General features: G+C 41.6%; 1 protein-coding gene across 4 annotated transcripts in view; it reads right to left on the reverse strand.

Moving 5' to 3' along the window:
* Positions 1-3,183: 3,183 nt before the first annotated feature.
* SLC11A2 (solute carrier family 11 member 2) overlaps positions 3,184-26,946 on the reverse strand; it is a 32,227-nt gene continuing 8,464 nt past the window's right edge. For 2 of the 4 annotated variants that reach the window (XM_070370780.1, XM_005908681.3), the window contains exons 2-17: positions 24,026-24,097; positions 22,158-22,309; positions 21,312-21,437; positions 20,408-20,527; positions 18,755-18,861; positions 18,147-18,217; positions 17,971-18,038; positions 16,558-16,713; positions 15,747-15,905; positions 14,823-14,909; positions 13,816-13,935; positions 13,512-13,661; positions 12,910-12,983; positions 11,930-12,083; positions 10,276-10,329; positions 3,184-3,855 (exon numbers count right to left, since the gene is read on the reverse strand). In XM_070370780.1, coding sequence (XP_070226881.1) covers positions 3,778-3,855; positions 10,276-10,329; positions 11,930-12,083; positions 12,910-12,983; positions 13,512-13,661; positions 13,816-13,935; positions 14,823-14,909; positions 15,747-15,905; positions 16,558-16,713; positions 17,971-18,038; positions 18,147-18,217; positions 18,755-18,861; positions 20,408-20,527; positions 21,312-21,437; positions 22,158-22,309; positions 24,026-24,059 — 1,710 coding nt within the window. In that variant the 5' untranslated portion in view covers positions 24,060-24,097 and the 3' untranslated portion in view covers positions 3,184-3,777. Of the gene's footprint in view, positions 3,856-3,876; positions 10,330-11,067; positions 11,069-11,929; positions 12,084-12,909; positions 12,984-13,511; positions 13,662-13,815; positions 13,936-14,822; positions 14,910-15,746; positions 15,906-16,557; positions 16,714-17,970; positions 18,039-18,146; positions 18,218-18,754; positions 18,862-20,407; positions 20,528-21,311; positions 21,438-22,157; positions 22,310-24,025; positions 24,098-26,946 lie in introns of those variants that run through there. The other 2 variants (XM_014482532.2, XM_070370781.1) reach the window with 2 other exon arrangements.

Consider the following 26,946-nt stretch of genomic DNA (forward strand, 5'->3'; position numbering starts at 1 on the left):
GTCCATTTGTGCTACTGCTAATCTGGGATGACACTGCAGAAAACACAAGAAACAAAGAAGATAATAAATGTGAAGTATACCTGAGGCCTCAAGCTCCTCTGTAAGCCTGGGGTTCTAAAAACTAATTCCATCTTGTTGAAGTCATAACTGCTATGCCTCAGATTTATTCTGACTCCAGGCCTGGGAAAGAAATGTGCTTAGTCACTCAGTTGTGTTTGACTCATTGCAACCCCATGGACTGTATAGCCTGCCAGGCACTTCTGGGAAAGAAAACCAAAGGAAAAAAAAGTACCCACTGAGATAAAATCAAGAATGCAAGGTGAAAAACAAAAAGTGCATTAAAATGCATGTAATATGATCTGTGGTAATGATTTCCTCTTCTTTATGTTTTCTGTAGTGGAGAAATACTCTGACTGGAAGGTCATCTAGTATTTGGAGAAGGGAAAGATGCAACAATATTGAAAATGTATCTGCATTCTAGACATTAACTCTTTGTTCTGTGTATTATATGCACTCTTCTCTACTGGCTCAGGGTAATTATTTTTAAAGTTGCCATCTGCACCTACTATGAGGCTCTTCAAGTGCCACCAACAGACAGACATGTTCCAGTCAACACTTTAGAAACAGGCAAGGAAAGAATCCAACTACTCTACTTCACTACAGTAAACATTCCAGCAGTTGGCTATAATATCTTCCATGAAATCAGGAAATTTTAAGACCTCTGGCATAGAAATGTCATCCTTCATGTTGATTACACAATGAAGATACTTCTCATCAGGCTACCAGAAAGATCCCCCTCTCCCAAAACATGCTCAGCATTAAAAATAGATGAACTGAAGTATTAACTCAGAAACGGGCTCTTCTCAAAACCAAAAAGATTCCAGAATTTTGTGATAATCTTACTCTGAAAGTACTAATGTACTTATTGCTTGAAAAAAAGCAATGAAAAATATTAAAAGTAGCTATACATAAGAGCTCAAAAATTATGCTTAAATTAAAATGTAAAATCATTGATGGAGAAAAGTACGCAGGAAGCCCATTTGCCCACATTAACTTGGACAAACAGCGGAGGTCATGGAGGGAAGACCCTATAAACAGATACAAACCTGAATTTGCACAATACTTCTGGGGCAAAGGCTCGGTGCTTAGTATCATAATGTTTAAAATTGAGAAGGCTATTTTTATCAGCTGCTATAATCTCTGATGCCTCCCTGACTATTGGGTATGCTCTGACTACTTTTTTATTAGGCCATCACACAGTTATATAGCAGCAGCTGTTGAGTAACAGCTATTTAATTGCGTTTTTCTGATATCCTGGATATAGACTATCAGAGTACCCTTTTACAAATTGACTCCATAGTGTTAAACCTCAGAAACCGAGTGAGTATATGAATCTAGGTTAATCTTAAGACTGACTATATTGGGACCTCCCCTTGTGGTCCAGTAGGTAAGACTCTGCACTTCCACTGCAGGGGCGGGGGGGCATGAGTTCAATCCCTGATGGAGAATCCCACATTCCACACAGTGGGGTCAAAAAAGGGGGGAGACTGATTATATTATTTTCTATATAAGCATGTATCATGAAATCCAGACTGTAAATCATAAGGAATGATTAAATATTAACTTAGCAAAAAAGTCTGTCCAAGACTTACTGTTAGACATCAGTCTCCTCCACTGGTTTTAGCATGATTCAGCTTGCTTTATTATAAAGTTTTCTGATTACAGGAGTTGTATGAACTGAGAGGTATACTTATAAATTTTTGCTGTAAACTCTAGTCTGTTCCTAATAAGATACAATTTAAGAATGGAGAAAAGCTACAGAAACCCCTCAAGTACTTAATCTCTATGTAACCAACCACCTTATCTTTTTATGAGTTATAAAACAGGATTCTTCCTGCCTTTTTTTTTTTCTTTTCCCAAACATCCTCTGGTAATCAAACTACTGAGAAATGGAACTGCCCAGGGAGGGAGAAAAAAATTCAACAAACTGATTCATATAGAGTTGCTGTCTCTGTATAAACAAACCAAAACACTGAAACCCATTTTTAAAGTCTCTTTTTCAAATAAAAGCTCATAAATGATGTTAACTGTTTTACTTTTAAGATCAGAAGGTCTCTAACCTGAGTTGCAAGGCTATTGCTCTTATCAGAAGTTTCAAGGGTCACAAATTAGAAATGAGGGAATTTAAAGAATCATCTTAGAAAAAAATCTGTGCCACTTACAGGATCAAATCATTATAAATGACAAATCCGTGCCACTTACAGGATCAAATCATTATAAATGACAAAGGCGATGTCTGGATTTTTTTTAAGTCTTACTGAAATGTGCCAAGTTTTAGAGTAAGGCAGCGAGGTTTATGCTCAAAGAGGAAAATGATGCTCAAACATACAAAGGCTGCAGGGTTTGCAAACTCAAAGCCTTTGGGGCTGGAAGGAAATGAGAAGGCACAGACTGCATTCCATTAAAAATGGATAGCTACCATTCAGTGTAAGTCAAATGCACTATCATGAAGGGGTGTGAGCCTGGTGTTCAAAATGTTCTGACTTTTCAATCAGATCAATATGCAGAAACTTTCTGCAGAAAGTTTTAAGTATTTAATGTTTTATTATAAAAATGTTATGGAAAAAAATTCTGGTTAGGAAGAAGAATCAAAATATCTATAACCCATACGTGGGCAGGCAGTTTATAACATGTGGACCAATCTTCCAAGTCCCAGTGTGGGTCTAATCTCATACTACTTGGTATAAATAAACTTATAATGCTTAGCATTCCCTAGGAGAGTCAGCATTAGAAACATCAGCCACTCCAGGATATAGACTTTGGCCTAGAAATGGTGTCTGGAGTATTAATGGGAAAAGGGGGAAGACAAAGACATGGTGGGACTATACACACATTAGAAAGAAAACTAATGCCTCCATTATCTTCGTTGGGCTTTGTAAAGTTGGGCTTTGTAAAGTTGGGCTTTGTAAAGTTCAGTGTTAGAATTCTTTTTATACCTAAAATGCTAGAATGGGCTGAGTTCCAATGTAGCATGGAAAACTGATTATTGGTTAAAGTATGATTTCTGGATATTGTTACTAGGTAGTAAGCTCTTTGGAAAATACCATCATATCTCTGAAAAAAAACTCAAGAAAAACAACAACAGAGAAAAATAATAACCACAGAGCACACCGACAACCAGGATGAAACAAGACTGCCAAAGAAAAGAAACGTCTTCTTTTGGAAATGATGTGTTAGTACCAGCAGTTACCAAGGGTTGGTTGATTAAATCCAAGTCAAGTTTAACTGGCCACAGTCAAGTATCACTTTAAAAATCGGTCTATTTGACCAGTTCATTCTGAAAAAGAGCAGTGCTCTTTTTCCTTTGTTACATGTGATTTAGACAAAATAAATATGGTTTATCTGAACAAATTTGTTTAAAAAATACAAAATATCATTTTTATATAAAACTCTACCCAAACCAGTAAGTTCAGGTTTACATAAACATACACACATATATTTAATTCCAGAAGTCCAGGCACAAGCCCATAGGGGTGTGTGGCCACCATAGGCTAATCATTTAACTCTGGCAGCTGTAGGACTGTTGTGAGGTGGTGGGTCTCTGACCTACACTTAACAGCTGTCAGCTTTGACACCCTTCCCATGAGGAAATTTTTAACTTTTGTTCAAAATGTTTGAACAAAACTCACGACTGAACTAACAGAGAAATGTTAACAGGACACTTGGCACAAAAGGACTAAGAGAAAGTGGGTCTTCTATAGTCCCTGAGGCTGTCCGTCATCTAGACACAAGTGAGTCAGCGTCCACGGTGTTCAGAAGGTAGAGTTCAGGTTGAACTGTCAATCCCAGATGGTACTGAGGACAAAAAAGATGGAAAAGAGTTAGACTGATTTATAAGTATTTAAAATTGGCATTCAAGTATCTATAATCAGCATATAAAAGTAGCTCTTATTTCAGTTCTGCTATACTGATTCTCTTTCAGAAAATAAATGGCTTATAAATATATGAATGGTTTACGACATATATAAAATAACTGACAGGAGCTGAAATAGTTAAGGATTTGTTAAATGCCAAATACAAAATTTGCACTTTTAACTATTCTTGTGACATACTCTACTTTGGCATGGGTGTTTCTGATCAGGATATTAAGAGCAAATGTACTGTGAGCTTTTATACCTTAATACTAAGTGTGTTAGAACTCAAATTTCAGGGAGTTCCCTGGCGGTCCAGTGATTAGGACTCTGTGCTTTCCCTGCAGAGGGTTCAGGTTCAATCCCAGGTCAGGGAACTAAGATCCTATTAGCTGCACAGAACGGGCCAAAAAAAAGAAAAGAAATCAAATTTCAAATAGTCTAAATTCTAAGCCCTATTGTCTGGGCCCTAATTATCCTTTGGCACCTGAGCAGAAAAAGCCTTTCATTAAACAAAAGAAAGAAACATAAAACGGCATGTGCTAAGAGAAAAGGCTCCCAGATGTTTATCAGACTTTCTAAGAATGACTTTAGCTGCCTTTAAAACACATTGCCAGGAACTTCCCTGGTGGTCCAGTGGTTAAGAATCCAACTTGCCAGGCAGAAGAAGGTTTGACCCCTGGTCAGGGAACTATGATTGCACATTCCTGGAGGCAACTAAGCAAGCTCTGGCTCTGGAGCCCACAAGCAGAAACTAGAGAGAAGCTTGCACACGGCAATGAAAGATCCTGCGAGAGGCAACCAAGACCCAGTGTGGACAAAAAATAAATATGAAAACAAAGCAAAAAAATATATTGCCAGACTCACTCCGGGAGGCCTAATCCAGATGATGTGTATCAGCATTTGTGAAGTTGTAGCTTACTCTTTTCCTCTCCTTTGCATTCACCCTGGGACAATCACTGAGCCTCCTTTTAGCCCTACTGGTATCACCAGGGGTTTTAGGAACATTGTTGCCCCTTGGTACCAACAGCCTCTTTTGGGCCATTCAATTGTCTCATCTGTATAGAGACTGAACCTTCTGTTGTAAGAATCAAATGAGATCATGTGAGTGCTCAGGATGCACACTATAAATTCACATAAGTATTTCTAGTAGAATAGAGTGCAAAAGGCACTGGGGCTGGGATCAAGCTCCAACTCTGCCATTTCCTATGACCTTGAGCACATTATGTTTCCTTCTTGAGCCTTATCCTACTCCTTTGTAAAACAGGAATAAATGCTGCACTTTAAAATGCCAAGGACATTAATAAACTATCTCATTTTGTGTGTGTGTGGGTGGGTGTGATGTCGTGTCCGACTCTGTGATCCCATGGACTGTATAGCCCACTAGGCTCTCCTGTCCATGGAATTTTCCAGGCAATAATACTGGAAGGGGTTGCGGTTTCCTAATCCAGGGAATTTTCATGACCCAGGGATCGCACCACGTCTCTTGACTCTCCTGCACCGGCAGACCGATTCTTGACCACTGTGCCACCTGGGAAACCTATCTCATTTTAGTCTTCAGCAATTTTTTTAGACATTAAAAATGCCCATCAGAGGTTTATGATGACTGTGTGACGATGAGACAAAATGGGGCCCATGATAAAACTATTCTCAACTAGAAGGCTAGGAACTACTGAGTCACACTGGCCTTAGGGCAGCAGCACAGCACTTCAGGTTTCAGCCTTTATACTCACTTCAGGGTTTTATGACTCAGGTTTTAGTAACCAAGAGCAATTGTCAGATTCACTGACAATCCACTGCAGCCTTTTCTTAAGTGAACTACGGTGGTGGGGTGGGCATGTAGTAAGCAAGGGCTGCATTTTTAGCCCCAAGACCTCCAGGTTGTATCACTTCATGGCTTAGTAGAGAAAACTCCTTCATTGGAAAAGTTTGTTGTATTGCTCAGGGACACTGAGAAATGGAGCTAAATAGCAGAGGAACTGGCTAAACCTTTCAAGGGAAGAGAGGTACGCAAATGAATAAACTATCGGTTCTTACTTACTGCTGGCCCTGTCCATTTTCCACACCCACCAGAAAAAGTATTCAGGTACTTTTGAAAATTTAGCACAGACCAGGCATGCTGCGATTCATGGGGTCGCAGAGTCGGACAGGACTGAGCGACTGAACTGAACTGAACTGCAACAAAATTAGTCTATGAATTGGCAACTTTTGACCTAAAACATATTCTAGCACTCATCAGAGTATTAAGAGGAGTATCTTTGATATGGTACTGTTTTGGTGCTGCTAAACACCAAAGCTTGGTGTCTAAAGTGTACTATTAAGTGTATACTACGTATTGTATCGGATGATTAGTAAAAATAACATGGGTTCTGGAACTAAGCTAGTCAGGCACAAATGCCAAATGCCTACGATTAGTGATGTGTTATTTTAGTTTCTGGCCCTTCAGTCGCCTTATATATATATATATATCCTTTTGCAGTAAGAATTACATGAGGTCATGTGCGTGCTGAGGGCTTCCCAGGTGGCTCAGAGGTAACGAATCTGCCTGTCGATGCAGGAGGCCCAAGAGATGCAGGTCCAATTCCTGGGTTGGGAAGATCTCCTGGAGTAGGAGTACCCACTTGCATATTCTTGCCTGTAAAATCTCATGGACGTAGGAGCCTGGCGGGATACAGTTTACGGGGTTGAAAAGAGTCAGACACAACTAAACCTGCACGCACACACACACACACATACACACAGTGTGCTTAGACCCCAACTACCATAATAATGTGTTATTTTTAATGTTCCAAAGCTAAGGTGTCAAAAGGTGACACATCTGGACTCACTGGTCCTGTCCAAGGAAGGAACACAAAGCACTGCAGAGGGCAGAGCTAAAGGAAGTCTCAAACCAGGATCTTCAAATTGTGATGCATCCTATGTTAGCTATGAAATTACACCCAAATAAAGAGTTGCCTAGTGTCTTAGTGGTTAGAATTCTAAGCTTTTATGCCATGAGTCCAATTCCTGCCATGGGTTCAATCCCTGGGCAGGAGCTAAGATCCCCAAAGGCATATGGTAGAGCGAAAAAAAGATTAAAACAAAACAAAACAAAACCAGGGTAAGAAGGATGAGTTAAATGAGAAGAACAACATGGAAAAGAAAATTCTCAGATGATGTCTATGGTGTTTATTCACAGGATTTAGTTCCTGTAAGACAGACAGGGAAGGCTTGCAACAGAGAAAGGGAAAATGAAGTTCTAGTGACACTCTTGGAACAAATTAAGGGTTGACTTAGTTTTTCATGCCATGTGTTTGGTGACAAGCCTAGCAGTTTACTGTGTCTGAGTTTTGTATTTCTATCCGGTCTTTGTATTTATATGCTTTCATTTCTAAGTTAAACAATTTTCCTTTCACCTTCCAAATATGCACACTTTTTATTGGCAGCATATACAGAATATAAACGCCTACCTCAATGGTGAAACAAGACTACAGACAGAAAAATGTTCAGCTTAGAGCAGAAAAAGGCAGAAGGACAGTTTTTTTCTCAATTTTAAATATTTTAATGATGTAAACTTTAGCAATGGCAAAACTAATTAAATCAGTGATAGAAATTAGTGCTTGGTGTCTATAATTCATCAAGTCTTCTGGGAACTAAACCTATATTGAGCCTTGAACAAACTGAATTTGAACCTCAAGAGTCTCCTCATATACATTTTTTTTCAAAGGTAAATATGACAGAAATACATGATCCCAGGCAGGATGAATCTAAGAACATGAAATCACACGTTCGGAGGAACACTGGACATGAAAGGCTGAGTATACACATGAAGAGCTGACTATAAATTACACGCCGAATTTTTATTTAATGCCTCCATGAAACACCCCTAACACCTAGATGTCCAGGGAGGTCAACTGTATTCCTCTATCCCTTCTACAGAGAAAAATCATGAACAGCGTGAATCTAGTATGTCAATCCAGGTGGTAGTTGATGTTTCAGTATTTCAAAGTTGTTGAGATCCCATTCATAGAGTATTTTCAAGGTTTAAAAAAAAAAATATCCAGGAAACCAAATTGGAAAAAGGAAAAAAAAAACTTTTTAATTACAAACCAAGTTTACATATTGTTAAATGGTCCCTAAAAGCTCATTGTAACCACTCCTAAAACCACTAGCAGGACCTCACAGGAGCCAAACTGCAGTTCTTGTCCATTGCTGATAATTCCCAGTATGCTATAGCAGCGGTTATTTCATGCCATGTTTATAAAGAACAAGGACCAATTTACACAAAGTACAATTGTATATCCTTAAACATTTCACACAAACAGAGTGCACATGCTGGCACTGGAAGATGTCAGCTCTAAACACCGTGTACTGTACCCGAAGTAGTGGCTGAAGAGAAAGCACACTTTCTATCTGAAAGCATGAGGTGGAATACAGCATGGGAGTGTTGTTAACACTGTAAAATACTACACACATAGTGACATAAACTGACATTTAACTGGGAAGAAATTTTCGTCATTCCAAGACATATATATAACTTTGAAAAGAAAACTAGCAGCTTTTACCTGGGCTTCTAAATATTTGTGAATCTGAGACTGACTGCACCCAGCCAGACTCCAAGCAAAGGTAAATGATGTTAGTGTACCATCTTTTACAAAGAATTTCGTCAACATGGCCCTCACCTACTGAGGCCAGACGAGAGCTTAAGAGGTCAGTGCCCGATGTCTCCAGAGTGCCCTTGTGAACAGCTTAGGGAATGATGGTAGGGGAGAGGGAGGAACGGTTGGGGAATTTGTCTCTCATGATTCTGTGCTATGTCACTGGAGGGGCTGAGGTAAAGGTTTGGTCAGTGGAACACACAAGTTTACCCTTAAAGCCATGTAAAAGACAGTCCATTCAGTCTGTGCTTTTGACTGTGTACAAAGTACTGGAAACAATGCCTTTAGGGGCTCAGGTGATCAGAGAACATCAATCAATAGGCACTCCAGAAGGAAGACACCAGAAATGCAGTCCTTCAATTGCATTCCCATTACTGTTCTCACCAAGTCAGTGGCTATAAAAGACCTGATTGTTTATCTCCACCGGGCAATGTGACTTGGTTTGACATAATCACATGGTGTCAGGCTCCACATGTAAAAATGTCAGAAGTGGCTGAAGAGCAGCAGCTCCATGCTGAAGGGACCCATTTCCTCTGACTCCAGAGCTCCACCATCTGGTCTCAAAGTTTTTCCCTCTGAGGGAATGGCTGAAGAGAGGTAGCCCAGTGCAACCCTGCAGAGAGAACTTGGCAACCAGTGACACCAAAGGACTCGCTGAGAGGGAGCGAGCTTTCCAACGCTTACATCCAGAGCTCCTGAGATTGCCTTGCAAGTCGTCTTGGGCATGCTTCAGAAAAACATGATGATTCTGGTAGAAGGTGTTTTTTAGGAATAAAACAGATGGCTCCTCTTCTTTCAAGTTTTTTCACCTCACCCCAAAGTATCTTGAGAACATCAGTTCATAAATGCTACCATCTTTTTCTATCACTACCCTCCTGGAGGAAGGGGAAGGTTTCTCCACTCTAAGTGCTCAAGAAGAAATACCATTGAGAGAGCTCTGTACTAACATGAGAGTTATTAACATTGGGACTCCCAAGAACATTTCAGTAAGCTCTCAATCTCTGAGGGAAATCATCAGAGTGATTTTTGGAAGAGATTAGTATTAGTCACCATGACCACAAGTGAGTTTTACCATCTGTCCATTTATCATCTTCTTTAATGCTTTCTTACCCCTCTTAATTTTCAATGAAATTAAAGTGAAAATAAGTTAAAAGAATCCTGAACCTGATGGAGGTAGACTATCTCATAATTTTATCTTTAATATGACTCAAACCACCCTAACTGAGATTTTATTTTTTATAGTTAATTCAAAAGGTATGCATAAGGAAAGTATTTCTCAGACTTTTCAATCCATTATCTTTTTATAAATAAAACTTGCATACCTATTCTGTAATTTGTATTATGTTTTTTTAACATATAGTCAGTCTTGTTAAGAATCATGCATTGAGAACTATCTCACATAAAGATAAAACAACTGACCCTGGGACAGTGAAAGAATTCAGTGCTGTTTGAGAGCAGGTATCAAGCTGTCAAAGATCCTAAATCCAGTTACCAGGTTAGGAGTTCAGGAGGAAAAATAATGCTATCTTTCAAACAAATATGCAACAATGTCTTTCCCAACAAAGGGCTGAGTCCTAAATGCAGTCTGTGCAACAGCACATACCTTTGGCTATGTTCACACAGTAAACCATAGAAACACACTGGCTCTGATGGCTACCTGTGAACAGTGTTTACTTAGTATAGCCACTGGTGGCTTCTTCGGTCAGCAGGACTTTAGAGATGCTTACCGTGTGCCCACAGTCCAGGAAGGACATGCCCAGTGCAATCAAACATTGCCAACCCTAAAAGAGAAAATATAGTCATCATTCGCTGACCCCTCTGGAGAGCCCACTTACCCCCCTCACCGCCCACACTGCACTGCTCAGATGCAAACCTCTTTGCTGTACTAACTGCAGTCCTCAGCTCCCTCTGTTCCTACTGCTTTGTGTTTGTGGTGTGTTTGTGGCAGAATTCCTTGAAGACCACTACCCATTTCAGTCCTACTCCACTCCTCACAATGCAGGGCAATGACTGACTGGCTAATACAACTGCAACAGTCTCCTGAACTAAACAGTAGGAATTCACCTAGAACCAGTCCTCAGGCTTGAAAATGGGTCTTCAACATTTTCTACAGCCTCAGGGTGACTAAGAACGACTCGGCACTGTCATAACTGATCTGCATGAAGGAAGGATCCTCTTAAGTTCTACAGCACTCTTTTTTTTGGGGGAGGGGGGGCGGGGGGGGCGGTTGCAGAGCTCAGTTCCCTTACCAGGGACTGAATCTGGGAGTTTGAAGTGAAAGCCAGAAATACTAACCACTACACCACCAAGAGTCACCCTACAGCGAATTGTTAAAACAATTTCTGTCAAGGCCATACTGAGTTACTTGGGTTTCCTGGGAGTAAGTCCTTGTATTGTAGGGTCAGTATAATCTTAGTGTGCCCATGGTTTACTGAGGAAAAAAGCAGAGCTATATCTATCTAAGACATAATTTCTCGATATTCATTAAAATGATGTTCCCAGTCAAGTATCTGGCAGACCCTGACACGGGGGCTAGGTAAGTATTGTCAGATGAGCAGGGGGTTTCTATCATCCAGTCTTCCCATTCTCTGTAGCAGACATGGTATAAATTCAGCTGTCCCCAGTCCTCAGCCCCTGTGATTTTTAGAGAAACCTGTCTAGAATAATGAGGGAGATGTGTTGTTGGCATAGCTGCTTTTCACTGATATAAGTAATGTTACAGAAGAAGGTGAAAATAGAGAAAAGAATATATCCATAATCCCACCATCCAAAGGCAACTACTATTACCATTTTACATAACTTACTCTAGACTCTTGACCATTTTTTTATTATCTAGGTGTTTATAATTCTGCATTCCTTTTCTTTTCATTATTATTTATTTTGCATTCCTTTTCGATATAGCTTGTTTTATAACCACCATTCTTTAGTAATTCTAGAATAATTCAACGAGAGATTATCACTATTTACTTGAGTCGTCACTGGACAGCTATTAAGCAGTAGAGCTGGGCAGGGCTGTGAACCCACATGTGCTCCCCGCAAAGATCTGAAATCACAAGACACAGCTCCATTCTCCAACCCCATCTCATACCACTCTACTTTCTACACGGCTGATCTTTGAGTTCTTCAAACATACTACACTCTCTTGTTAGGAATTATTAGGAATGGAAACCAGACAGAGTGACAGATTTTGAAAAATGATGGCTCTTAAGAACAGAGGGAAAATTTATGATTAAAAATATTCTTTAGTCACAGCTGGTTTAACAATTTCATACAAATCGTGTCAGTAACCTGAAGACAGGTAACCATATGCTCTTTTGGGTCCTTTCTCTTCTGAGTGTTAGATGCACCTCACCACCCCTGCCTCCTCCCAGCTGGACTTACCAAGTAAAAGACAAAGCTCAGATAAGCTACGCTGACCACTGCAGCCACCACGTACAATACCACGTGCCCTAGATCCTGCACATAAACCACGACAAAGTACATGTTGATGGAACAGATGATAAGGACCAAGATACCGCCTGCAATCCTCCAGCCTCTGTCAAAAGAATCAGCACAGTTATTGGTAGAACAATCCAACCTGTCCACAAACAGAAAAAAACACTGTGTCTTTTGGGGTCACAGGACAGGAGTAAGTGGCATTTAAAAACAAACCAAAAAGTGCTTATGTCCCAGATTAGGTTAAATGAGCCAAAGTTACACAATGATAGGGAGAAAGAGGAAGAAGAGAAAAAAAAAACACTATCAAATAATCCCTGTTATTTAAGCCCCTAAAAATGCAACAAGCCTTACAAGTGAAAAAGTCATGAGTCTCTAGAGACGCAACAAGTCATTTAAATACCCCAGGTACTTTAGAGATGTATATAAAAGGTATTAGCTTATGCCTCCCTCATTAAGATCATTTAACATGGATTTAAGATACTTTAACCTTCAGTGGCTGAAGTTGAAGAGTTAAAGCCCTAAAAGTTAAAAAATTTCCCACCAGAAACAAAAAATGTGCTTGCCCTCCATTGTTAAATTCATGGTCTCCATTTTCTTTGATATTTTTTACACTGAAGTATAGCTGATTCACAATGTTGTGTTTATTTATTTTTAATTTTTGGCCACACCCTGTGGCATGTAGGACTTTAGTTCCCTGACCTGGGATGGAAATCGCACCTCCTGCGCTGGAAGGCAGAGTCTCAACCACTGGACCACCAGGAAGTCCCCAACAGTCTCTATTTTCTAAGTCAGAGATTGAGAGGGCAGCTCTAGAATCATGTCTTAAAGCACATAGTCCCCCTATGACTTAATTTCTGACTGGTCAGTTTGATGAAGATACCCTTCCCCCACACATCTTGGGGAACTAACAGAAGTACACTCACAATCCATTGGCAAATTCGCTCATCACAGGCCGCAAGCTCGTAAAAGTGAGGATGGGTATGAGAGCAAAGGGAAGCTGCAAAAGAAAAAAATAAGATCAGACAGGGCTACGGGGGTTCCTGTAATACCCTAGAGAGCAGCACAGTTAGCAAAAGGGAACCACAGACCCTGCCTCACCTACTCTGTGAGAAATGATTCTTGTCATCGCAACATGCTGGAGGGTTATGTGGAAATTTGTAGCATGAACCTAGCGTCAGTTATGCTCATAGTGTCTACAAAATTTCTATCTGCCTTGTCTTCTTAATCTCCATAATACCCAACAGTCTCATTTACATTATTTAATGTTCGCTTTGGTTAATGAATAATTTTGTGTTCTATATGTAATTACAGCTTATAATTCCCATTCAACAGGCTTAGAAAAAAACAAGCCACTTCTAAAAACCTTTTAGATTCCAGAGATTTCATATGCATTCACCATAGACCAAGACTGTGCCTCTTTCTTCCTCTGAATTTTCCCCACACCCACACTAGGCTTGGTACCTAAGAGCAATACAGAATGCCTCCTGACTCAATGGGATGTGAGTTTCCCCAGCTCCCTCCTCACCTGTAAACTCTGAAGAACATTCAGGAAGTCATTCATTCCTGTTAGATGCTCCACATCTTGGAAGACGGCCACAAGCAGAGTGGGGATGATGGCAATAGAACGGGTAAGAATCACTCGGGCAAAGCGTGACCACTTTAGGTTCAGGAATCCCTGGAAGAAAACACAGAAGGAGGATGAGTGTCTGAAAGAGGAAACAGAAAAAGGTCTGAGGAGGTTTGGGAAGACCTTAGAGGCACAGAATTAAGAAGGGACAAAAGGGCAACATCCCCTTCCTCTCGTCTATCCCAGTCACAGCAGCGCGTACCTCCATGACAAACTGGCCGGAATAGGTTCCTGTCATGGTGGAGCTCTGCCCCGCAGCCAGGATCCCCACAGCCCAGATGTAGAGAGCGGCAGGCCCGAAGTAACACCCCAGCACAACACCCTGGAGAGGCAAGGGAGAGAGATCACCTGAGACAACACCCCAAACATATCCTTGGTGTCACTTCTCCCCATTCCTGGCTATGCACCCACCTCTACCAAGCGCTGTGCTGGCACTGTCCCAGAAGCTAGACTCGGGTCCTGACCTCGTATTAGAGGCTTTCAACCTAAATTCTGTTGGATAGGCCCCCATTCCTCCTCAGCCTAGTCCCTTCTCTTCTCTAGGCTCCTAAAGCTTTTATCCTCAACTCATATGTTACGTATCAAAAAGAAAAATGACTATAACACACTTCCCAAATTATATTCCTAAACACACTATTCTGGAAGATGGTAATAGGAATGGAGAGAAACCTCCAATAAATTTCAGAAATGTTAAATACTATGTATTGTGTACCACTGGAGGTTCACAATGTAATCAGCATAAAAGGGACAGAGAGGCCCCAGTAAAGACCACTTTACTGGAACTTCCCTGGCAGTCCAGTAGTTAAGACTCTGTGATCCCATGCAAGGGGCAGAAATTTCACCCCTGGTCCGGGAACTGAGATCCCACATGCCACACAGCACAATCTAAATAAATAAATAGTCTTCAGCCACACACACAAAAAAGACCACTTTACCAGGGATACTTCTTTAGTCTCCCCAATTAACACATAGAAAACAATATGCTATCAACATAAGTTTGGGAATTGCTGATACAATTAAATCATCTTGTCAGCTGATCTCCTATTCCCTTCCACGTAATCCAAAAGGCTTGTCTGGCATCTGGACCTCTGAAAAAAAGACACTCCACAGAAGATATGCTGAGCTCCGAAGTGAACCCACTGAAAAGACCAGACACTATGCTGAGAATCTTGATTCAGGAGCAGAGATCAGAAATCCGGACTCGTTTACCCCTTTGTAGATGTCCACAGCCAGTGTTGAGTTATCGTCTGGGAAAAGGTGAGTGTGGGGACTGCTGCTGTTTGTACAGACCGCAACCTGGAACCAAAGCAGTTTAGGATCAACTTTTGAGTCCAGAACTCAGAGAAGACCTCTCCAACAGCTCACACACAGACGGATCATCTAAGAAACGAGTCCTACAGGTGAGACACTGGACACAGGCTGATGAAAGCAGAGGCTGGCGGCAGGTCCTTGAGCTCTGCCTCCCCACTTTTCCTACGCCCCCAGGTCACCAAAAGCTTCTCCTCGAGTCAGAGTGTGCATGGTAATACACGAATGCTGGGTCATTTTAAATGATAATAGGTGGTGAGGGCCCTTAAACAGACTTCAAATATGAGAGGACGCCCAGAACAGAGTGGCCTATTCAAAGCAGAGCCAGGAGTCAGAGGTCCTATGGGTGGGAATCAAAGGACTTATCAAAACTAGATTGGCAAAAAAAAAAAACACCTAGATTGGCAATCAGGAGTCAAGAGGACAGAGAATTCAGTGTGATAAAATAGCCTGTCTAGCCATAGCTTTATTTTCTGTTGGCTGACTCCTCCCGCCGGTAAGCACTAAATGGCAGGACTGGCAAGCAGCCAGTAGTTGGTAAACAGGAAGCAAAAGGGGATGAGAACAGCCAAACAGACATGAAGCCACCAACAACGGCACGAGGCAACCTTGGGCTAAGACATGCTTCCTTACCTGTTTAAAGCTACGAAGGAGGGTCTGGGCTTGGTCACAGCCCCAGATGTAAACCTGAGTAGTGCCATGACTTAGGGGCAGCACTGAGATCTATTTCCCCTGAGCTCGAAGTCACTGTCACGTTTTCCTGCCCCAATGCAGCCTCCTCTTTACCCTCACATCCACTACTACCCAGGACCGGGGCTTACTTACCACCTGCTCGTTGGTTTTCCCAAAAAATGCTTCAGCAAACACCGAGACAACAAAGACATTGATGATAAAGGAAACAAAGAGAGCAATGCAGGATTCAATGAAGAAGTACTTATTCGCTTCTCGAACTTCCTGCTTATTGGCTCGGTCTACCTGTCTGGACTAGAGAGAACAGCAACAGTCACTCTTTGATGAATTGGAACAAGTTTCCTTGTGATATTTCATAAGTCTGTAGTCAGGTGAAAGGCCTAAGGGGCAAACAACTGACCACATGAAATGTGAGACTCCACTTACATCCTGATTCACTGAGTGAGTAAGAAGTCATGACCCTTTGATGACATCATACATCCCAAAGAGGAAAAAGTGAACGAGTGACTGCTGAGCCTTCAGTTATGTGGCTGGAAGAACTGCTGACCTATGAGAACAATCTGATTTCAGACCTAATGGGGACACCACCTTAATTACAAAGGTCTCTGAAATCTTCCAACAAACGATTGTGATGGATTAACTGGTAAAAGACAGATTAGGCTCTTTCCTCCTGATTTCCATGAGGCCATTCAGGCATCTGAGATTTAAAGACAAGAGACACGGTGCCCCTTCAGATCTTTTAAGAAGGACTCTAGTCCCTTCTCTATGTCATCTTGGTCCCATCTCTGGTCACCTTGGTGATACAAGAGTGTGCAGTCCAACTGTGGAAAAACACATGCTCCTTCAGGGCTTCAACAGTTGTGAACTAAGTGTGTGTCCCTTGCAACGAAAGGAAAAGATGCCATGAAACTACACAGGCCACTGAGATAAGAAAGGTCTTGCTCACCTTAACTAAGGCAGAATGCAGGTACATGTTGTGTGGCATGATAACAGCGCCCACGATGCCCACAGCCTGCTCAGTCTGTGGGGTACGACAGCCTGAACAGGATGGCAGGAACATGCCTTTGAGGACCTGGGTCTGGCTGGGTTTCACTGTAACATACTACACACAAACAGAACAGCTATTAGTCTTTTCTGGAATATGAGACTAGGGAGTAACACAGTACTAGAAAACACTGCATCTTTACTCCTTAAACCCCTTCATCAACAACTACACAGGAAATGAGGAACACAGAACCACCCAAAAAAACCAAGCAGTACAGTTCAGAGAATTTAGGAATGGGGTATCCAGACACTTCACACTGTATTTTAGATACATGAAATCGATGTGTAGTGCTGCTGCTCAGTCATGTCCAACCCTTTGCAATCCCATGGACTGCAGCCTGCCAGGCTCCTCTGCCCATGGAATATCACAGGCAAGAATACTGGAGAGGGGTGCCATTTCCTCTTCCAGGGGCTCTTCCCCACACAAAGACAGAATCCAAGTCTCCTGTGTCTCCTGCACTGGCAGGCCGATTCTTTAACACCAGCACCACCTGGGGAGCCTGGATGTGTTGAGAATCTAATTAATATTCTAAAGAAATAAAACAGCTGCTAAGGGCCTTATTGATACTATTGTCACAATAACTCCTGTGAGACACACCTTAGAATAGTCGATTCTTGATTATCCACACTAATCATGCTTCCATGTTCACCTATGTATAGAAAAATCACTAACACTTGCCACTAGCATCTGCTGAGACTCACTCAGAAACACTTTTTCCTGGTTCAGCATTTCTCTTGAAGCCTTAGACCAAGCTCTATCATCTACTCATAGAGTAGACACATTCTCAAAAGCTTAGCTAGGCCAATAAGCAGAAATCAGTTTATAATAACTGGACACAGACAGGAGCATTACTGAATATAATGGTAGGGTTAGGGTTACTTTTAACCCAATGGAATGTCCAGATTGGGGCACAAACTGGGAAACATGTACTGTATCCCCTATAGTTCACTAATTGTTACAATACAGAGAAAGTCCAAGCTGCAGCTACTGTCAACTAGGATGAGCAGAAACAAACCCCTCTAATGTTAACAGCCAAGAATAATGCTGTAACCCCTTTCCTGACCCTCTCCAATGCTGTTCTGTTGCTGAGAATAACTTGGGACCAGAAATTCTAGTACAGTTTTAAACTAGGAGTCCCTGCAGGTCTTCCTGGACACTAGTCTCTGCCACATCCTTATTCCTTTAAAATTGGCCAGTTCTGAATTCGGCTTTTTGTTAGCATGTACTGTCTTTCATAATAAAAGGACAAAAGCCTTGTTTTAAAAAGTTAATAATGATAATAATAAAGCTAATGAATAAGCCTGTAATACTTGCCTCATAGCCAAATGTGAGGGCCATAATAGTGATGAGAAAACCAAAAAATGCTTCCAGCTTCCTCAAGCCTAAAGGGGAAAAATACAGTAGTGAGTTCACAGAAGGCAGATTACCCCATAAGCCACATGATGGAAAGCAGTTCCTTTGAGAGACCCCTCCATTCCCACTGTCCTTACCATATTTGTCCAAAAAGAGAAATACAAATGTATCTGCAATGGTGATGAGAACTCCACCCCATAGAGGAATCCTAGGTCAGAGATTAAAAAGGGAGATTATAGGAAAGAAACAATGAGAAAGACCCATTTCCCAGTTTCCCAACAGCTCTCCAGATACATGACACCTGGAGGACTAAGGACTCGGGAAAAGGGAACAGCAGCAAGGAGGCCAGACCTTGTGTAGTTTAGGATCTCAGTACTAAGTAAAGTAATACATTCATTCGAATTTTGTCTACGATTTCAGATATTCAGGACACAAATCTAAAAAGTAAGGGTCTTATCTCTCAAGGGACTCACTTATCAAGTGGGATAAACTGAGATACAAATTAATTATAACACACACTGCCACACACTGGCTAACAACAGGTCTGCATAACCTGACATGAGAACATGGAAGACAGAGAGCCTACATCTGGCAGGAGAGAAGACGGTGGTTCCAGAAAGGTTCCACAGAAAAAAACAATACTTGAGGTGAATCTTGAAAACTGAAAATGACTTGGGATTTTCTTTTTATGCTTGCTTTGAAATCTGGCAAAACAATGATTATTTGCAGAGGAAAAACCCCTCACCTTCCTACAGACAGGAGATTGATGGCAATAGCTGAGCCAATAACTTCCTGCATGTCTGAGCCAATGATAGCCAGCTCCACCATCAGCCACAGGATGATTCGTGGAACCTAAACATCAAACAGCAGAAAGATACGGTTCTTAATTAATCATTTCTAAGAACTTCCTCCATAGTTTGGAATTCATATTTTGGCAGTGATCCAATAATAGTCCTTTATTAAGCCTTAGGTCTAGAGATGAAGGACCAGAACTCAAGCTTTACTCGGTCCCTTGACAGAGAGGGCCAGGCTGCTCTTTGTGGTAGAGCCTGAGTCAAGGTTAGGGCAGCAGCTGAGAAGTCCTTCTGTTTTACTTGACACAAGAATGGAGTTTCCATTCATTATTTCCACTTAATTTTTTGCCTAAAAACAATCCTGAAAGTGTTAGGGGAAATGAGGATGCTAAGATGGTCAAAATACTGTTCAGGAGAGAATAAAATACTACAGAAGAAAATATCTATCCTGACCATAGCTGAAGAGACAAAACAAACATGAAAAGGTTGGAGTCATCCTTAATATAGTAATGCACAAGCAAGTAAAAAAAAAGACAAGATATGCAAAGGGACTCGGGGCAAAGTGTTGGAATTGGGTGTTCTATAATAAAATCTGGGAACTAATCTGGTCAAATAATCGAACAGAAAGAAATTTAGTAGTGCTAGCTCACTGAGGCCAGAAAAAAAAAAAAAAAAAACTAAGAAACATGAAGTATAAGAAATGTAAGAAGAAAGAGAAGCTAAAACAAACTACAAGTTACCGATTTTTTTTTTTTTTTTTGAAAGGCATATAAGAAAAAAAAGCAGGTAAAGATACTCTCTCACAGCCAGGAAAGGAGATTAAACATTCCGGATGAACCAGAAGTAGCTCAGTCATGTCCGACTCTTTGCAACCCCATGGACTGTAGCCTACCAGGCTCCTCCATCCATGGGACCCTCCAGGCAAGAGTACTGGAGTGGGTTGCCATTTCCTTCTCCAAGAGATAGATTAGTACTTATCTAACAATCAAGTCTCTCAAGAGTCTTCTCCAACACCACAGTTCAAAAGCATCAATTCTTTGGCACTCAGCTTTCTTCACAGTCCAACTCTCACAAACATAAACGACTACTGGAAAAACCATAGCATTTACTAGACGGACCTTTGTTGGCAAAGTAATGTCTCTGCTTTTGAACTGGACTGCAAGGAGATCCAACCAGTCCATTCTAAAGGAGATCAGTCCTGGGTGTCCTTTGGAAGGACTGATGCTAAAGCTGAAACTCCAATACTTTGGCCACCTCATGCGAAGAGCTGATTCATTGGAAAAGACCCTGATGCTGGGAGGGATTGGGGGCAGGAGGAGAAGGGGACAACAGAGGATGAGATGGCTGGATGGCATCACCGACTCAATGCACAAGAGTTTGGATGAACTCCGGGAGTTGGTGATAGACAGGGAGGCCTGGCATGCTGCGATTCGTGGGATCGCAAAGAGTCAGACACGACTGAGCGACTGAACTGACTGAACAATCAAGTCAGTTTAAAGCTATCCTCCAGACACTGGGTCTACCCATTCCTGCCTTAGACAGCAACAAGTCCCAAATGTCTAGACACACAGCTACCTATGATATGAGTAACAAACACTGCTTACCCTGGGATACTGGCGGTGACACACTTCAGCCAGATGCAGCCCAGTGACCACTCCCAGTCGAGCTGCAAGGCGCTGGAGCAGGAGCCCCACGATGGTGGCCAACAGAAGAACCCAGAGCAACTAGAGAAGAACAAAACCCCACCATTACACTCATGAGATAACTAGTGGTTTAAGTTTGCTTGTTTGGCAATGTCAATGGGAAAGAGTACACTCAGGAAGAGCTCCACTCAGGAATCCAATGATCTGCGTTCTGTATCACATTCTGCACAGAACTTGCTAGGTCACCTCGCACCTTTCTGAGCCTTAGTTTTTCCCATCTGCAGTTGTGCTTTTGTTCAAGGAAACTATCTGGGTAAAACAAAACTAAAAACCAACCACATGATAAAATTTAAAAAACAGACGGAAAGGGCTTCCCTGGTGGTTCAGTGGTAAAAAATTCATCTGCTGATGCAGAAGAATGGGTTCAGTCTCTCGTCCAGGAAAATCCCACATGCCACGGAGCAACTAAACCCGTATGCCACAGCTCCTGGGCCTGGCCTCTGGAGCTTGGGAAACACAGCTATTGAAGCCTGCACATCTAGAGCCTCTGCTCTGTGACAAGAGAAGCCACTGCAATGAGAAGTCCGTGCACCCCAACTAGAGAGTAGCCCCCACTCTCACTGCCACTAGAGAAAAGCCTGCGCAAAGCAACAAAGACCCAGCACAGCTAGGAATAAATAAATAAATACATTCTCATTCCTAGTTGGGATTAAAAAAAAAAAAAAGATGGAAAAGCACTTTTCATCTAAGTGTCAGAGCCAATATAGAATCAGCACATAGCCCACAAGGTTGATATCCAACAGGCAGAGCAGAGAAGTACACTGTGAGTGTTTAAAAAGGAAAGGGGGAAAGACTCCATGTTCACCTTAAATCCAGCCACTGCTCCAGACTGCAAATCAGACTCAATGTTTCCTGGATCCAGGTAAGCAATGCTCATAAGAAATCCTGGTCCCGTGAAGGCCCAGAGTTTACGAAAGCTAAAACAAGAGTACTGTACAAGAGAGGAATACAGAACAAAATGATTATCACCTCCAGGGGAAGAATGGATACATGCATATGTATGGCTGACTCCCTTCACTATCCACCCAAAACTAGCACAATATTGTTAACTGGCTATACTCCAATACAGAATAAAAAACTTGAAAAATAACAATAAAATAAAATAAAATTTATCTTGGAGGAAAAAAATGATTACCACCTCCAAATTCCTGGTCTAACTTATGTATTATTTTATCACATAAAAAGCAACAATATCAGCTTCATAAGAACAAAGGATTTCAGAAGTTGGACAAAGGTGTGTCCAAGTTTCTTTTCCATCTTATCCATTCCTTATCAGCAACCTGGCTAGCTCTCTGTCCAAATAAGAGCCCTTCTCTTACCTGTCCTTCCAACAGCCTTTCATTCTAAAACCCCAGCAATAATAACCCCTACCTCTGTGCTCAAACACTACCCAAATGGGACAAAAGGCAACGTAAAAAAGGGAACATGAAAATCATGCTTTCTGGATCAAAAAATGCTCACCAGTAAAACTTGGCAATGGTTTTTCAAGGACCTTAGTTTCCTTAACAGTTTCTCTGACTACAAAAATTCAGTCTTCAGAGATTGCCTGCCAGAATTGACTCTGAGGTTGCTGATCTTCAGTTGTCTAGCAGACATTGTACACAGGTTTTCCCTAGATAATAATATTTTCCTCCAAGGACCTGTCACTAACCTCCTCCTCAGGAATGGCAATCTTCTCATCAAAGTAGGTGGTGAAGGGGTCCTCTGAGCCCGCCCCGGGGGACTGTGGAATTGAGGAGCTACTGTATGCAGGGTTGATGGCACCAAGACTGGCAGAGTCTCCATGGTCTCCAGAAGCATCTTCTGAGTTAAAAGAATTGAGAAGAAATGAATTAAAATGAACAAAATACACTACTATTAAGGTGCTTGGTCGTGTCTGACTCTTTGCAACCCCAGGGACTGTAGTCTGCCAGGCTCCTCTGTCCATGGAATTTTCCAGGCAAGAATACTGGAGCAGGTTGCCATTTCCTACTCCAGGGGATCTTCCTGACCCAGGGATGGAACCCACATCTCCGGTGTCTCCTGCATTGGAGGAAGATTCTTTACCACTGCACCACCGGGAAGTCCAGTGCAGTTGGTAATATCAGTAATCATCTTTAGAAGTACTAACATTAAATCTTTTTAATACCTCAATAAATGCACAAGATCTACCTAACTCCGTCTCAATTTCCAATACTATATTTTTAAATTAATTTTTGAATTGGCAATACATTCAAATGGCTGAAAATTTGAGAAACACAAAAATGCTTACAGTAAAAAAGCTCCCTCACAACCCCCTTCTCCAGTCACCAAGCCCTATATTGGTTTTCAACACTAATCTCACAAACGGCCTCCCCGTAGTTTCACACTTCTACTGTCACTTGCCAATTTCTAGAATCATTTCATTTTCTTCCAAAATCACTGATGTCTAGGGCTCAATATGTAACATCCCCGGACTAGCCTCACTGATCACCTAAATCTTAACTTTTAGAAGGAAATAGGCTAACAGGACACTCTCTCCACCTCCCACCCATTATTTGGTAGGATTTAGTCAAAGGATCATCCTTGGACATTATATCTCCATCAGGCGTCCCCAGAAATGGCTAACTTACAAACCACTATCATATTTCAGGCTAAAATCTGTAGCCGCAGAGAAATGACCAAAAAGGAACCCTTCGCCACCTGACATAGGCCTGCAGTGAAGAGCCTGGGGAGGGGGAGGTGTCACCCTTGCGACAGGAAGGCTCACCGCAGACTAATCACCAGAGTGATTAATCTTCCTCCTGCATTTTGCTGCTAATTTTAAATCCGGCCAGTGGGGGTGGGGGGTGGGGGGGTAAGGGCGAGGGTCTCACAGAAAAGGGCTAAGTCACCAGAAAGTTAGGAAACCCAGTCTGCTGAGACCATCAAATGGCTATTTTTAACCACAAAGCTCTAATCTCAGGGTTTCCAAGAACCCCTTGCAACCGCCAATCAGAAAAACAAAAGCTTTCTTTTTATAGGGAACTGAACCACTTCACCTTAAGTGACACTGAATTGAGGAGTAAATTTACTGAAAAGGAATGGAAATTCTAAAGGAGAAATTTAGACTCAGGAAGGATTAGTCAAAGCATAAAGTCTAATGAAATACTCTATAAGGTGCTAGCTCAGTATTTTCCTGTTCCACTCTTATCTGAAGTGTCTTCAGCAGCCAAAGCACCCCAGAGGTTTTTATACCAGGTCTGCAAGTTAGACTGCCTTTACAAGCACTACTGCTACAGAAACCAGACTTGCAGCTAATCTTGGCTCATCTCAGAACTGGAAATAAAATTGAGGCAGGTCTCTGTGGTTATAAATCCATTTTCATTTACAGCCTAAGTCACCAGGTCACCTAAGTCACCTCTGAATGGAGCAGGTCTCCATATAGTTGGCTGGGGGACAGGAAATGGTGACAATTTTTGATGGAACAGAGGACAAGAAGGACAATATGGTAAATTTCTGTTACTGGCTTAAGCCTAATTTCAAACAAAAATGAGTCAATAACACAAAGCTGTAAATTACCATCTGGTATCTTCTGTTCAGGACCCAACACCATGGTGGATACCTGAGTGCCTGAGTTCTTAGAAAAGGATTCTGGAAAAGAGAGAAGAGAAGGAAGAGAATTAGCAAGAACAAATTAAAACAAGTTCACAACCAGTATTCTGTGACACTGTTTGACTGAACCCTTACTACGCAAAAAGAATAATTGTTCTACTGAATTAGATAACCTTGAAAATAATCACAGTTTTCAGAATATGATTAAGAGATATTTAAGGGGAAAAAATGAAATACTGGCAACACGTGGAAACCAAAGTAAAGCAAAAGCTATTTCAGGGAAGTGGGCAAGTAGTTTTTAATAAGTATCCACGGGAGATAGTGAAGGGCAGGGAAACCTGCCATGCTGCAGTCCAAGGGGTCGCAAAGAATTGGACACGACTTAGCAACTGAACAACACCAAAAAAGCCTCCATACAGAGGCTTCCAGGCAATCAATCACCCAGTCTCCCACCCTTTACCTCCAATTAACCCAAATATTTAAAAGACTGACTTCCCACCATTTTGATGAGCTTTTAAGGACAAAGATCTATAACTCTTTGATCTAACTAACAATTTAAGTTCATGTTTCAAGTTTCTGGAGGGTGGGGAGAAGGGGGAAAGACCTCACCAGCACACTGGTAGAAGAGGGCCACTATTTCCCAGTCTCATCTTTCCCTGAGAGAGACTTCAGCTGTAAGGTTTCAGGTCTCATTCCCCAACACTTCAACAACTGAGAGAAGAGTGAATGACCATGCTCCCCTCAAGGAGAGCTGAGGCACCAGGAGAAAAAGCCACCGACAGCAGCCCGCCTGCACCTCTCTCCATCAGCAATAAGTAACCTACAAGGGGGGATGAGGAGTGAGGGATATTAGAGGTGAGAGGGGGTGTGGTAGTGAGGGGGTATCTCAGATGTCCAGCCTCCTAGTGGGTTAAGTTTAACTGGGGTAGAGGGCTTAAGTTTACTTGGGCTAAGTTTAACAGGGGATAGAGGGAATACTAGTAAGCCCACTGGGCCACAGATCTATGGCATATTCTCCAGTCAACTCCACCAATAAGGTTAATTGTTTAAAAATTCTGATCTACTGATTAAGGAATCTACTTCTTAGTTATTTCTAAACTTAGAAATAATGGGAAAGGTAAATAATATTGTTCACCACCACCCCTTGAATCCCAATAACAACTATCCTGAAAAACTGAGGAAGCCTCCCCTCTCTCTCCTTCACTATTCCTTTTCTACTCTTGGACGATTATTGCTCTTATGTGAACAGTGCTCTACTTTCTTTTTTAGATAATCTATCGACATATTCTAGGACTTCCCTGGTAGCTCAACAGTAAAAAATCCTCACGCTAATGCAAGAGACTTGGGTTCAAGCCCTGGTAGGGAAGATCCCCTGGAAAGGGAAATGGCAATCCACTCTAGTATCTTGCATGGAAAATCCCATGGACAGTGGAGCTTGATAGGCTACAGTCCATGGGGGTCCCAAGAGTCAGACATGACTTAGCGACTAAAACAACAACAAATCAACATATTCTATATCTGTTTTGCCAAATTACAGAATTAAGACCTGAAAGGAGTATTAGATTTCATCTATTTTCTGGAGTACACAACATACCAACATCTAAATCTTGCTAATTTAGAAAATACAAACTTTCAACTCTATAGTCACCAATAAGGAGACTCCTATAATAAACAGTAGCCATGTCCTTCCTATCAGTTTGTGCTATGAGATGGTTTCGTCAGCAGACCTCAATACTGCTGACTAAATCCCACCCCTCTTTCAGCCAGCACCTCAACTAAATGGGACTTACACATCTGACCACTCAGCAGCAGTACCACTTGGATTCCAATCACAACACAGATACTTTTACTTAAATTCTAAGAAGCCAGGATAACACACAATAAACTAGAAACCACAAATCCGATCTGGGACTACGGCTCTTACACGGGAAATCGTGGGCTATTTATATGAGACAATTTCCTTATACTTCAATCAGCTCTGAGAACATTATTATTATCGGGAATTTCCTGGTGGTCCAGTGGTTAGGACTCCATGCTTTCCCTGCAAAGGGCAAGTTTAATCACTGGTCAGGGAACCAAGATCCCACAAGCCACAAAGCACAGGCCCCTCAGCCCACTCCCCCCAAAAAGAGTATTATTATTGGGAGTTCCCTGGTGGCATAGCGATGAGGATTCTAGCCTTTCATTGCTGTGGCCTGGGATTCAGTTCAATCCCTGAATGGGGAACTAAGATCCTGCAAGCCACACAGCACAGCCAAAAAATAAATCAAATAAAATGGAAAGACATGCCAAAAAGTGTTAAAAGTGGTTATTTTTTAAAGAATATTATTATTAATGTTATATTGTTATTATTAAGAATAACTCAAGTTTCTAACTGCTGCCCTACTCATAAAGAATCGATAAACTTCGACTACTTTTGCGTGATGACACTCGGTATCAGAAGGCACAGAAGCGTTCAGTGTACTTGAGGACAGCGTTCAGTGTACTTGAGGACGATCCCTGTCCAAAAGGAGCCTTTAAACCTTGCATCTTTAAAAAAGCATAACAGTTGAGATAGTAGTGTGTTTTTCCCCAATATGAAGTGTGAAAAGGCGACAGTTAAGTAATTTTAAAAAGAAATATCTCAAGATAAAAATTTTAATAATTACTATTAGTATTCTAAGTGATTGTTCCCAAAATTACTTACAGAACTTGTAAAACACAAGAAATCTGATCTTCTCTGTGAAATCTCTCTCCAAGAAAGAAAATGGGTTCTAGATTCCAACCTGTTTGCTGGTTTGTTTGTTTGTTGTGCTGCATCATGCAGCTTGTAGGATCTTAGTTCCTGGACCAGGGATCAAACTGGGCCCCGGCAGTGAAAGCACTGAGTCCTAACCAGTAGGCTATCA

Source organism: Bos mutus, chromosome 5, assembly GCF_027580195.1.
Source record: "Bos mutus isolate GX-2022 chromosome 5, NWIPB_WYAK_1.1, whole genome shotgun sequence".
Classification (NCBI taxonomy): Eukaryota; Metazoa; Chordata; class Mammalia; order Artiodactyla; family Bovidae; genus Bos; species Bos mutus.